The sequence below is a fragment of the Branchiostoma belcheri genome, unplaced genomic scaffold (assembly GCF_001625305.1).
Source record: "Branchiostoma belcheri isolate BF01 breed outbred unplaced genomic scaffold, Haploidv18h27 scaffold76, whole genome shotgun sequence".
Lineage (NCBI taxonomy): Eukaryota > Metazoa > Chordata > Leptocardii > Amphioxiformes > Branchiostomatidae > Branchiostoma > Branchiostoma belcheri.
Window position 1 is genome coordinate 759,715 of NW_017804420.1, and position 13,822 is coordinate 773,536.

The 13,822-nt window shown below is 40.5% G+C and overlaps 2 protein-coding genes across 2 annotated transcripts; both read left to right on the forward strand.

Annotated features, from left to right (window-relative positions):
• The first annotated feature begins 994 nt into the window (after positions 1-994).
• LOC109485449 (pro-neuregulin-4, membrane-bound isoform-like) lies at positions 995-3,767 on the forward strand. The gene is made up of 4 exons (XM_019789055.1): positions 995-1,218; positions 2,045-2,200; positions 2,898-3,006; positions 3,370-3,767. The coding sequence occupies exons 1-3, from the start codon at positions 1,010-1,012 to the stop codon at positions 2,986-2,988; spliced, it is 456 nt and encodes a 151-aa protein (XP_019644614.1). The 5' UTR covers positions 995-1,009; the 3' UTR covers positions 2,989-3,006; positions 3,370-3,767.
• A 2,077-nt stretch (positions 3,768-5,844) lies between these two features.
• LOC109485530 (protransforming growth factor alpha-like) lies at positions 5,845-13,274 on the forward strand. The gene is made up of 4 exons (XM_019789219.1): positions 5,845-6,739; positions 9,327-9,438; positions 11,537-11,701; positions 12,055-13,274. The coding sequence occupies exons 1-4, from the start codon at positions 6,688-6,690 to the stop codon at positions 12,185-12,187; spliced, it is 462 nt and encodes a 153-aa protein (XP_019644778.1). The 5' UTR covers positions 5,845-6,687; the 3' UTR covers positions 12,188-13,274.
• The last annotated feature ends 548 nt before the right edge of the window (positions 13,275-13,822 follow it).

Genomic DNA, 13,822 nt, shown 5'->3' on the forward strand with positions numbered 1-13,822 from the left:
CAGCTTTCATAGTAAACTTTAAATAATAGTACTTTAGATAGTAAAATACATTGTATACTTCAGAAACAAAACTCTTTGGAACCATTTTTTAAATCAGTTGATAATTCTTAACAATTTTCTAGCAAAAAAAGCCAATTCTGCATCACTGACAAATTACAGAATCTGGTAACACAAACGACGGAATTTTCCAGATTTTTCCAGTGCGAGTCAGACATAGGTGTGATCTGCGTACATTCCATCTGTGACATCAAAGTACAAAACAAAGGATATCCTTCTTCCTTTGGTTCGGCTGGATGGAATGACATTCCCTTTTTTGGATAGCTTTTAGCATTTCTCAAAATCTCCAAGCTGATCTTTTGGTGGCTACAACGGGCAGTATCAAATTGTATCAAGACAGTATCAAATTGTCAGCAGATTACCCAAAGTGCGTTTTTGGCTGGCGATAAAAAAGATAAACAAAGGAAAGCCCAATAGAAACGCCTCAAACTACGTCAGAATAAGCCTAAGCCTATAGTAAGTAGTAGTAAAATCTCTGGAGTTCTGCTTGGAGAAGTCCATGATTTGCTTGGTATTGTCAAAGTTACAAATCTAGTTTTTTTTATGATTGTTTAGTTTCCTAATGTTGTTCTTTGGTTGCCATATACACAAGTTGTGTCTTGTATACAATATTTAAGAAATTAAGCTGTTAATCTTTATTGAAATGTTGAAGTTAGCCTCCAACAGGCTTTGGAAGCGGCGAACAAGAGTCGAAATTGGTCAAATAGACCGACAACATGCCAGGGGAGTTGGTCCGCTAAAGGAGAATAGTTTGCCCCAAAAATACGACTCTAGTATTTTAGGGACCAACTCCCCAGTTATTTCATCTGTCTATTATATATTTGGCCAACTTCGACTCTTTCTAGCCGCTTCCTAAGCCACATAGAGGCTAACTTCAACATTTCAATACTGAAATAGCTGTACAGTTAATAATTTGTTTCTGGAATTTTGGTCACAAGCATGTCTTGTAGTCATGCCCGGTGGTATCTCCTCAGATGTGACGTCCACCACCGTGCCCACGGCAGTCGCAGAGCGCCTGATGAACAACGCGTCTACAACAGAGGCGCACACCACCCACAGGAGCCCCTGCCCCACGGGCGACCCTCCCCTGGGGTACGACGGCTTCTGTCTGCACGGGGGAGAGTGTCTGTACCTGGCCGAGTTACAGGAGGCCTCATGCCGGTACGTGAGAACGGTTATACAGAACAAGTTGACTTGTCTATCAGAGGGCTCCAAATTTCATTTTGCTACCCTATTTCAATTGTCTTACGTACATCGTGATCCTCAGCACTTTCCTGAAGCCCCAGAGGAACTACATGGATCTGACATTGCTTTAAAAATGTAAAAAGTTTCTAAAGAATGCTTTCAGTTAAACTTCATGGCTCGAGATTTCAATGCATTTGTGCTACCCTGTTTCAAGTATCTACTGTATCGCGACAATTTTGCCTACATAACAACTTAATTTCTTGAAAGGAATATATGACTTTGGTTTGAGTTTGACTGTACTCATTTTCTTCTAAGGAAAATGCGTACAGTTTATCCAGTCTTTCATAAATATACAGTCACTAGAAGTCTCGGTTTTCAACGATACTGCCAGTAACGTCTGCTAGTATGGTGATTACGTCATGTCGTACTTATTTTCGCTATTTACGTAATAGATAGAGACTTAATATGAGTGCACTGGTGCATGTCATTGTAGATCCTTACCTTTCCTATCTTCTCTCCGTCCGTTGTTTTCATAACATTAGCATGTGATTAGCATACATTACCACTTTCTCCCGATCCTCACCATCCCATAGAGATTTTGTATCAATTTGTAATGTGCGTAACTTTATCTGATACCTTTGTTAATAGATTTTGGTATCTGATACCTTTGTTAATAGATTTTGTTTGGGGTCCCCCCCCCCACGGAACCATTGAAAAACGCCATCAGGCGATATGTATTTCCTGAATAAACAAACAAACAAACAAACAAACAAACAAACAAACGAATCCCATGCTGTTGCAGGTGTTTGGAGATGTACTGGGGCCGGCGGTGTCAGTACCACATCCCGTTCTCCCAGGCGGGACAGAAGTCGGAACTCCCGGACACGTACATCGTCATCGGCGTGCTGTCTGCTGTACTCACACTTGTAATAGTGGGAGGGATCGTTCTACTAGTCAGGTGAGGCTAGCTTAAAGTTTTAGACTTTTGTCTTGGTGGAGTGAGTGGAGCCACACACACCCTAAAGGGAACCCCCTCTATTCGGTCCCTAAAGGGAAACCCCCTCTTTCGGGACATGCACAGTCCTTTTTTCAGGACATGTGCAGTCCGTATACGAGAGGTAAAGGTAATTTGCTGTGTGCGGGCCAAACTTCTGAATGGCCTCCCTTTGCAATGTCTTAAAGATAAAGGTAGTCTTAGAAAGCATATTTCAGTCTGTAGGGTATGTCCACAGTACTGGAAGGTGGAGCCCATCCCTCGCCTTACACCGCCTTTTACCTCCCCAACCGAACCAAACCGAAGTACCCCTTTTACATGTACATCTGGGTGGAGGAAGGAAAAATTGTGTAAAGTGCCTTTTCCAAGGACACAGCGTCTGGCCAAGAATACTGTATCAGGGATCGAACCCGAGACTTGTTGATCTCGTATCCGCGCGCTTGGCCATTGGATGCCACATTTTTGTCAGGTCACGCGAATTTAGTGTCTTGAAATTCAGGTGAAATTTGGGGTGAGGTGGGAGTAAAATGTTCCCTAACACACATCGAATCTTTTGTTGAACATCTTTGACTAAAATATGCATATCACATTTTCATCTCCAAGCGAGCGAACTGAAGAAAATCTTCTCATTTCTTAACAGTTTGTGTTTTCTTCTGAACAGGAGATGTCGAAGAGAATCTGACAGTGAGGGGCCAAGACACACGCACTTGGAGAAAGGACAGTCTACAGACAGACTCACACAAGACGTATAGCGGATGATATAACAGCAGGTAAGGTTCTATAGCTAGTAGATTGGGTATTTTTTTAATTTTGTCAACTGGAGAGGATATATCAGCTTGAAAGTACACCTTTGTTGTAATTGATGGAAAGCCATTAAGAAGTAAATTTGAAATGCAATTTCCAACAAAAGAAATTGACCAAATTTACCCAAATACCCAGTATTAACAAACAATAATTGCAAAGTCGAAAATGCCAATTTTTTGTGTTGGAAATCACAGTTCAAACTTGTTTCATAAAATGTCTTATACATACACATGTTACTGGAATCCTCTTTCTATTTTACTAGTATATGTCATTTGACTGTTCCCCATATGGACTGGTTTGACTCATTGTCGTTTTGTCCTTTTCCTCAGAACTTCAAAAGAAGGCGGTCACTAGCCACTATCCTCAAGACTGTAACTAGCAGATTCCTTGCGGGCAAGTTCTGCCAGTTGACGACCGAAAATCATCGGAATAAACTTGAAGAAAACCTGGCCTGCAGAATTCTATACTCCATCTATAGAGGAAACAGTTGTCTAGACGTGTGTACGCTATGTAAATATGTTTTGAAGAAATTAATGAATATTTGAGTGAAAACGCTAATAACGTTCCAGAAACTGTGTAGATCAGCTAAATACAAAACGATTTATTGTAAACTTTTAACATACGGTTACTTACAAAAGTATTCCTAATTTATTTGTATAATTGAAGTTACAATGTGAGAAACTTGTACAGTCTGTATTTTTTATAAATGTTGCGAGTTGTGGTGAAAGGCTTTGGGTTGTTGATTGACTCTCTTGACTTGTTAATGTTTCACCAGTACCTAGAGGTTAATGACACTTGGACCTACTTGGATCTGCTTGGAGAAACTAAAAAGTTTATAATGTAATAATGACGTCCCGAGGCATTTTGAACGTGCATTTTTAGTGGTCAGCACTTTTCTTTCTTCGCCTTCTCCGAAAAATTACCAGAGCGAACCATTTCTAGCAAGGCGCACTCAATGCTGAAAAAACACGTGCAATTAAAGCAGCCGGACTCTGTATTTGCTTTTAGATTAGGAATCATGACGTTCCTGATGTTGAGGACTATACAATAAGGGGTTGGGCTAGTGTGGTAAGAGAAGGTGTGATAAGAAAAGGTGAGGTCACTGTAGGAAATCTTCAAGCATACCTTAAAGCAGGCGTAAAGGTACAGACCGTATAAGCAAGTGAAGAAACGATGTCTTTACGCATGCTTTAAGTTGTGCGGAAAGAGTGGATTTTGTGCAGTGGGTACAGCCAGGTACTAGTATCCAAAACTTATATATCTCCAATCAGATCATACGGTGGCAAGGCAGTATCCATTGGCCAGAGGAGTGTCCATTAGCCACTAGCTAATGGATACTGCCTGGCCAATTTGATACTTTGTGTGTTTGGCCACTCTAGGATCTGCTTGGAGATTAATCCAAAACTATTATAATACATGCAAAGTCTGTTACGTCCTTTTTTCGGAGAGGACGAAAGGAACTCTGCAATTACAATGGGTTGGCTACCAGAGAAGGTGCGGCAAGCTTCCTGTCTCTTAAGTACATTTGTACATGACCTTCCCACTATTGTCACAGTCTTTACGTGACCCCTTCTGCAATTAGCAAGGTCACAAACTTTTACGTGAACTCATTTCTTCCTCGGTCAACTGTTAGCAACAAAAGTGCGGATTGCGACTCGAACCATATCTTTGTCATCACCGTTTTATAAAGGTGAGTAGCATTACGTCAATGCAGTAATATGCGGACACGTCGGGCCACCCAAAGGTAGAAATAATTTCTCCGAGGAATGTGCGAAATGCAGCGACTTCTGAATGTGTTCGTACGTGTTGAAATGTTCCCGCCATTGTAAAAGACTAGGGACTTCCGAGTGGGGGATTTTACGCATTCGGATACGGTATAGTTAAAGGATTTGGGCGCCTGCGAAAATGACATAACTCTTACCCTATCCCTCGCCAGGATCAAATTCTTTTCAGATGAGCCTTCCCCCTCTAGGCACCCATCCCAGCTAACTATCTCACAGTTTTTGTCACAGTTTGTGTTTTGCATTCCTTACACTTACACAGCAGAAGTGTACACAAAATGATTTACACGGAACAGTCGCGAGAAGATTTGAGGAAGTCACGAAGCCCTAGACTGTTGACAATAAACCTGCTTTTATAAAAGGTAACTGTTGTTCTATTTATAAGCCCAGAGTTGCTAAAGATGTGAACAGTACGCCGGAGGGTATGACAAGAGAGATTTGCCGTCCTAGATATGGCTTTGTATAAGTCCATAGAGCGGGTTTTCTCAGATTATGTATGGCAACAACGTGGCAGGTCGGCGACTAGCACAGGAGTCAAAAGCGGCTTTTGAGTAGTGAGGCGACCCTTTTCATGTGTTATTCCGCCTATAACCTCCTTAGTTATTCTAATATTAGATATCAAATGTGTCAGTCAGTGATGACACATTTTCTATGTCCCAAAATAATTTAACAAGGCAGATTGCGTAGACTACTTCATTCGCATTCAATATCATGATCAGTTCGTATCAATGAACTTCAATCCAATGATGATAATAACATTGCCCCTGGCCTAGAGCCCATCCCTTTTAAAGTTGCTCCAACGGTCAATCCCCATATTACTAAGTATCTTTTTTTTAGCCCAGGTTTACTTGAATGACTTGGTAGGGGTAGTGAGTTACAACCTTGCTTACAAGTACGTTGGCAAACGGGCCACCAAAGCAGAACAGGGCTGGATACCGTAAGGCAGGCAAATCTAATATCCAAGGGTAAGAACCTTTTTATTGTATCTTCTTACTAAGTTAACACTTAAGTACGTCCAATTTGAAAGCGGATAAATTGATTTTACTTAATGAGTCATGTCTGTATTTTAACGAACGTGAGTCAACTGAAAAGTAAACAAAAAGTGATTATAGATCTATAAGTTGTGTAATCTTGTGAGTGTCATGTTAGTTGTGAACTTCGACATACATTTGTGTACTTCCGTGTGGAATATATTGTTATATGCCAGTCGATTTTAATAAAATTTTAACTTTTAACTTTAACAGTGGGCAAAGTACTAGTAGTTGGTCGTGGTAATACAATGGTATAGGGAACGTTTGAGGTATACATGTAGTACGTGCATTTACAAATTAGTACTCTTGTCTTCAATGCACTTTCACCTGAGTCGAAATTACGTGCTTTTTCTGTCCCCAACGTTACTCCCATTTTGTGCTATGCAGCACGTAACGACGTGTGTCATAAACGGTAGACTATCTGGAGAATTTTAATTCCTTCCGACGGGCACCACGGGTCACACGTGTGCATCCGGACCCACCTTTGTCGTGCCACCCACCCGCCCGACCGCTACAATAAGTCTCAGGTCAATTGATAAGAATAAAACAAGCTCCTCGCGAGGAACGCCCATCGTTTGTCATTTGATATGCCGCCATATTTGGCAAAAGTCCACACATGTCCAATTGTTTACCGTGTGTCCAAGCGTGGACTTGTGATCTCTTACGACCGGAAATAGGAGTTGTCCCCTCCTCCGTGACCCTTCGCCACAAACTGTTGTTGTTTTGTGTACTTTCCATGGCACCTGTTCCGGAACCGTGTGTGTGAAGACTTCAACCCACCAGTTGTAGCACGAGGTTCTGAAGAAGTCACACGCGATCGCTGTTGTTCCTCTCCATGCTGACCACATCGGACCAAATCCTGCTTCTGGCGCTGTGTCTCATGCCAGGTAAGTGTTACAGGTGAGAAGAGCTCTACAGGTGTGTTGGTTCAGTGTTTCCCATAACATCGTCCAGTCGACAACCACTACTAGTAGACCACCAAGGAGTGTAACTGTTTATACCATCCGCGTGTGGCTAGCAACTGGTACGAAATGTGGTGAAATGACAGAGTGGTTGGACTAGTTTAGACAGCCCGTTAAAACAAAGCAACACGTGTGAAAGTGTACAAGGGCAAGGGAACGCCCACATTTAGGCCACACACCGCGGCGGACATGGCTATCTAGTTTACTGTACGCACGGGCATATATACAAGGTGCACGGGGCCAAGCAAGGACAAGGTGTTGGTACTAGCCCAACATCGTGGGGGCAAGCGCCAAACAAGCGCAAGTTTGCCTTTAAGGTGCAGGTGAACAACGTCTTTTCAATACCGTTGTTCAAAAGTCTTCTGAGTTTGCTGAAAAAATAGTGAAGATTGGCCAAACGCGGTGAATGATTTGTTAAGCCGGCCAAGAGTTACATTTCAGTCGAGGCTCGCTAGAAATAAATTACTCTTTGCTTTAGGCCAAATCATTCAGGCTAATTGTGGCTAATTTCTACGTCTGGTGGAAACCTAGTAGTTGTTTTCGGCGTCCGTAACTTCAATGGGTTAACGTTATCTGTACTGTAGCCATGAACACCTTATCTTATCGAAAAGATTTGCAATACGGCATTACGTAACCATGACATCGCAAAACGCGGTCGTTTCGGCTACGAGACAGAGAATTTCGTGTTTCTAGTAGCAGAGTTTATTGATAAAAAATCATTTAAGTGTGTACACCGTTTGGAGACAAATGTTTACATTAGAGCAGGTGGTATGGACAGCCAGAGTTAGTTTTTGAAGTAACTCAATGCTAAGTTCAAGAGAGGAGACCAAAAGAGGAATGTTTGTCTAGTGAATTCCACAGCCCTTTGTTACTACAGGGTTTGCTTGGCAAGCGTCAAACGCCAGGTATTTTCACACCTGGTAAGAAAAGGTTTGAAGGCACACGTGCTTCTGACGTCAGGTGTTGACACATGTATGTATAGACCAGGTCTTGTTAAACTAAGGAAGGTAAAACACAAACAAGGTGCGATACTACATCTTGGGTAAGATAAGACCCTCTGTATGCTTTACTAAGAACAGGAACAAAGATTTGAAATGTTTTCTTTGGAAATTTGTATAATGGGTAATGTCCCAAATTAAAAAGGCTGTAAGAAATTTGCTACAAGAGCAAAATTTTAGATGAAACTATTCACTCTTACTAAGAAGGAAAGAACAAGTAAAAGGAAACAAGGAAAAGAGGCCTTTAGGAACATTTACTTGGAAATTTGTATCATTAAGAATGTCCCAAATAAGAAAAAGCTGTAGAAGGAATTGCTAGATAAGAAAGAAATAACTTCAGTCATTCAGTTTTACAAAGAACAGGGACAAAGATTTGAAACATTTTTTAAAAACTTTGTATTGTGGGGATGTCCAAGATGAAAAAAAAGCTTGTAATGAATTGTTAGATAGACTCTAGGTCAAAAAGAATGATACACGTTATAAGGTTGTCTTCAAAAGACATATAAAAGCAGGTCTGGAGCAACTTGTAACAAAACCACACAAACCAGATTTTCATGTTGGAATGCACATTCACTTGTTAATGGCACATCCAGGTGAGTGACTTTCAACAGGGCGACTGGAGCGTTCTTTAAAAGACATTGTTTTGGGTTCTTAAAGCTTTAAATTGGGCGATGACTAATGTGCGAGGGCGTGTCAGACACCTGTTTAACCCAAGGTCACGCATCAAGTGAGCTGAGTGCTTCGGTAAACTCTGGGCCCCTCCTTAACAGGATTCGACCTTGGTGGTACAGTATCTCTCTGGTAGTAACTGTAAGATTTGTAGGAGCAATTTCTTGGTGACTTCTCTGTTTAGTAGTTGTCTAAAAACCTCAGCGAGAGAGCTTCAGAGGATCTATAGGCTACTGTGGACCCATTGACTAGAACAGCTACCACTAGACATTCACACACGACCCCAACTCTGGCTTCCTTTAAGTATTAATTGTTACAGAAATCAGAAGTGACCAAAACAAATGGATATAAACCAGCACTAACTCTTATGTTATACTATGTGTTTTGTACCATGTGACGTTATGTGTAAAAATATGGGTATAGATACTTTAACACATGTAAACTGTATCTTTGTTATATTTTGTCTGCCCCTTACCATTTCTCTCATGCCCTAAATAAAAGTGGCCAATTTGAGTTTCTCATGAATAAAGATTCAAATACTTTGCCTTAAGGGAGTGATGATGTCTGTCTGTCTGTCTTCCTGTGTGAGTGTATTTCCACACCATACACTGTAAATACTCAGTGTTGCAATTTTTGTTAGCAGAACTGAGGTACAAAATAGTATGGGTAAGGGGGTGAAGTCTGCCATCTCTGATTGCCTGTGTGTGTCCCACAGATAAAACAATTAGCAGCAGTGTGGATGAATGGAATTGAGACATTGTGTATAAGTTGGGAATCACAGGGAACATTTTCTGGGTAATGGGGTGAAGCCTGCCATCTCTGATCGCCTTGTTTCTCCGTTGCAGGAACAGCATCGCGGGCAGAACGGGGGGATGAGTGCCCGTCCGAGTACAACGGCTTCTGTTTGAACGGCGGGATTTGTGAATACTTACAGGAGTCAGCTAATGCTATGTGTTTGTAAGTATCACACCTGCCACTGTGACTGAACGCTACTCTCCAAGGAGAGGTTGTGGGGGAATGATCGTTACCTTTTTATATATGGCCGTTTTTTTTTGGTCCTGATCCCCACCAACGGTGGAGAGTTTGATACTGTCGGCCAACTGGATACTGTCCGCGTGTTGGATACTATCTTTTTAGCCACCAAAAGATCTGCTTGGAGATTAACTGAACGCTATGCGTGGAAATGGTTTCTTTCTGTCATTGACTAGCCTGGTTACCAAACCTATCCTAGCTCCCAAGTCCTACATCCTCTCCGCAATTTATCCAGGTTTGGTAACCAGGCTAGTCATTGACAACTCACCTTCTGATTTTTCAGCTAATCTCCAAGCAGATCTTTTGGTGGCTTACAGTATCAAATATACCACCGTTTGGCTGGCAAAAAGATACATGTACAAGAAAGAAAGCCTGATAAAATGCCTAAAAAATTGTAATAAATGACCCAAAGCTTACACCTCGCTTAGAGAATACCGTAATTTTGATCCAAATTTGGTGATCAGAAAATTTCAAAAACGTAAAAAATTATAATATGCATTTGTTGTCTATAAAGTTATTGCAATAAAGCAAAACTTTGCAAACTCATCAATCTGTTAAAAAAAGTTTGAGATCAGTTATGATACACATTGCCAGAATGCTCCCTTTGTAACATTGTTATCATAGGTCGACATGCACCGATATGTCTGATCTATTAGGCTAATTTGCACCTGAGTCAATAACAATGTAATCTTGACAATAAATCATGAATGCATTGTTAAGCACTGACAGGGACATTTGGCACAGCCTTAGTGCTCGTCATCCCATAAATGATTGTTACAAATAGGGCATAGCTGTATGGTGAATTCTGTCTCCAATCCACTGGATCTGATCTTTTGGTGGCTATATGTAGAGCGTAATCAGCTGTTTTAATTCTACGTTGAGCGTAGACGGACCGCTCTAATATTTTTGCGTAGAGCGTATTCAGCGTTTTAATTCTACGTAATGCATTGTAGCCACTTGGAATTTATTGTAAAGCATAATCGAGAGGTTTCCGAATTCAGCGTAGAGCGTTGTCGGGACCCCCCTTGCAGGCCCTCCAAAATGGCAGGGCATAGTGAGTTTCTGTATCAGATTGGTATGGCAGTATCCGATATGCCATATGATTGTAGTTTGGATGGCAAAAAAATTGAGATAGTACCAGACAAAAAGAAAGCCTGATAAAAATGGCCAAAAAGACATCAGAAATAAGCTGATTCCTAGACCTCTGATTGGAGAGTATAGAATAATCAACAGGCTTCCAATGACATAAGTTGCAGTGCTAAATGATAATTTCTAAAGCATATTTTTGCTGTACAGCTATTATGTTGTGTTTCTTCTCGTTGTTATGACCCAGCCCATTTTCACACCGGGGGGTCCCCCTACTGTTGTTGATAGGTGTGACGGGTCTTTTAATTAATGTGCTCAAGGTGTGGCTCCTGTCAGATAATGGGCCAACTGAAAAGGACTGTAATCCCTATCAACAATGTGCTAATTAGGTTTCAGAACACCAATAACTAAGACTAAACGGACCAGAATACACCACTGACTAGAATACACCCTGGTATATTTTTCGGTAAGGAAAATTATATGTCAGGATGCCAACTTTGGTAGCTAACTTCTTGACCATACCGGGTAACATGCAATGTTGTGTAGGGAAAAATAGGCAATTTGGATGTGAAATTATGGACAACTGAGTACTTAATAGACTACAAAACGGACAGATTCACACTTGTAGTTGTGTAATTTCCAACCAAATGAATTTAGAAGTGTAATTTCAAAGGTAGTCGCATAGCCTTTTTCAGGCTATAGAGGCAGTGGGTTGTTAATCCACTGTGCAATAAATTGTCAAGGGCACACGATATTAGAAGGCAGAGCCCATCCCTCCCCTTCCACCACCTTTTACCAACCCAACCAAAGTCAGGTATCCATTTTACAGCACCTTTCCCAAGGACACAACATCCAGGAATCAAACCTGTGGCTTCTAAATGCCTCTCGGCCAATTGACACCAAATGAATTCACTCCAGATTATTTTCGCCTTTATAGATGTCCAAAACGCTACTGGGGTCCGCGGTGTAACCATGCGCTGGTAGAGCTGGAGAGTACTGGTGATGACCTGGCCACAGTACCAGTCGCTGTCATCGTCGGTGCCATCTTCGTATCACTGTTGATCATAATGCTCATCATCTTACTTATCATCTGTCTACGGAGGTACGTATTCACATCACCAGCTGCAATCACTCATATTCTGCTGTATAATATAATTTGAATATCTAAGCTCAAAGATGCACACTACTTTGTAGATACTCTCATCACATCTATTATTCAACTGTTGGGTCCACAGGCTATCTGACAACCAGTTTTTCCACTCTTTTTGGTTTTCCCTAGTGTCTTGCCTATCCATTCTCTGATATCACCTTACCATCTTTTCCATTGCCTATCCATCTTTCTAATTCCATTCTTAAAGAACCCTCTTATACTTTAATTTACAAACATTCGTATCTCACATACAAATTGTACATAGATTGACGTTACCCTGTGACCCCCCTCTCTTGTTCTAATAGGTACAGAAGACAAAGACAACAGCGGCAGAGACAACATGTACAGTTAAACGGAGCACATTCAGTCGGGCTTCAGCGGCAGTTATCTGTAAAAATGAGCCCACCATTGCTGATAGAATACACGACGACTGTATAGCCATACAACCCATGGTGTTGAACATCATAACAAAAACTCTTGACCACTTAGGAAGGGGGCCAGCCGCTTGTGACAGTCACCATATCCCAATAGCATCAGGGTAGTAATGTTAAGCACATTGATAGATGGTATATTACACCTGCACGAAACCTGTAATGCATTGTGTATAGCACTTTAGCAGAACGTCTCTTTTATAGTCGCGTATTCTCACGTTTTAGGATGACATTCCGTCTATAGTTTTCAAATCTTGTGTCAGAAAAGATAATGTCTGCAACAGGCAAAATTCTTATAAAATGTGGACCAAACATCCAACGAAAATGTTGAGAAATTCAGGTTTTATGCAGGTACAGTACGTTCTGTCGATGTGCAGTAATTTTAGCAGTACTATATTTTTCTACGGAGGAGCCTGGTGCTCTATATGTACTTGAATGTATTCTGTGTGGTGGGTTCATACAGTCCCACTGTAAGGTTGCTTCTGTGTGATGTAAGTCTTGTACTATTTATTACTATTATTTATTTGGTTAATTCCATTTCTGTTAGAATACTGTATCATTAAGACAGGACTTTGCTGAAATCATCAAAATGTTTCTAGCAAGTCAACCACTTTTTCTTCATCATTTGGTTCAAAGTTATACTTTTGACATGAACATTGCTGTTGCAAATTTTAGTAGGTTATCAGAAACATATTGCCAGTAAAAAATGTTTCCAATATAACTATACATGTATCATATATGTTATTCCAAAATCTTGATTTTGGTGGCGTACAAAGCTGTGACTTTTACATAACACTGCCCAATTAGAAGCACAGTTTTGGTACATGTTTGCCATAATATTACTCATTCCTTCATGTATGTCTGTCAACTTTTTATGGCTTTTGTTTGCAAAAGATTTTCTAGTTTGATATCATTTAGAATGTATGTTATCACTAAGTATACTGCAAACAAAAGCCTAGGCAATTGTCATTTGTGTATTTCTACTATGCGGTATCATGACATAGTATACTATTATTAGTCAGACTGGCTATATATTGTTTTAAGTCAAAGTACATTGTACTTTCTTTTGTACAGTAATAAAGTACTTCGTTTTATAGTAGTTTTCCTGATGTTGCAAATATTTTACAGACTGAGTACTTTTTTACTGCTCCAACATTCTTATTCTGTAATGTGGTACTACAAACTTGTTTTTCAGTTATGTTGACTAAAAGTCAAAGTTTTCAATGGCCTTTAACAGGGTCAACAAGGCTGTCCTTATCCCAGTTGATACCATAGTGACTGAAAGCCCAAATTCCTTTCAAAGGAATGTTAATCCACACTAAGCTATCACACATAGTTACCTGTACTGTAAAGAACAAGCTATGGTCCTAAATATGGTCACAAACCCCAAGATTCAACAATGAGAAAATTGAATGCACCAATTCCAAACCTAAATCCATTGTTAGTCTGCTCCAGGGTTTTAATTTGAAAGTTTTGTTTACACACCACATAATGTATTGATTCAGGCTTTATCATTAACAGGATAGAATAGGCTACACCAGGTCTATTTGTTGTTTCTTGGATGTTGAACTAGAAATCAACATGATGATATTTTATGAAAACAGAGTGGAAGGAAGATTCTTTCACTAGTCAGGCCCCTTAA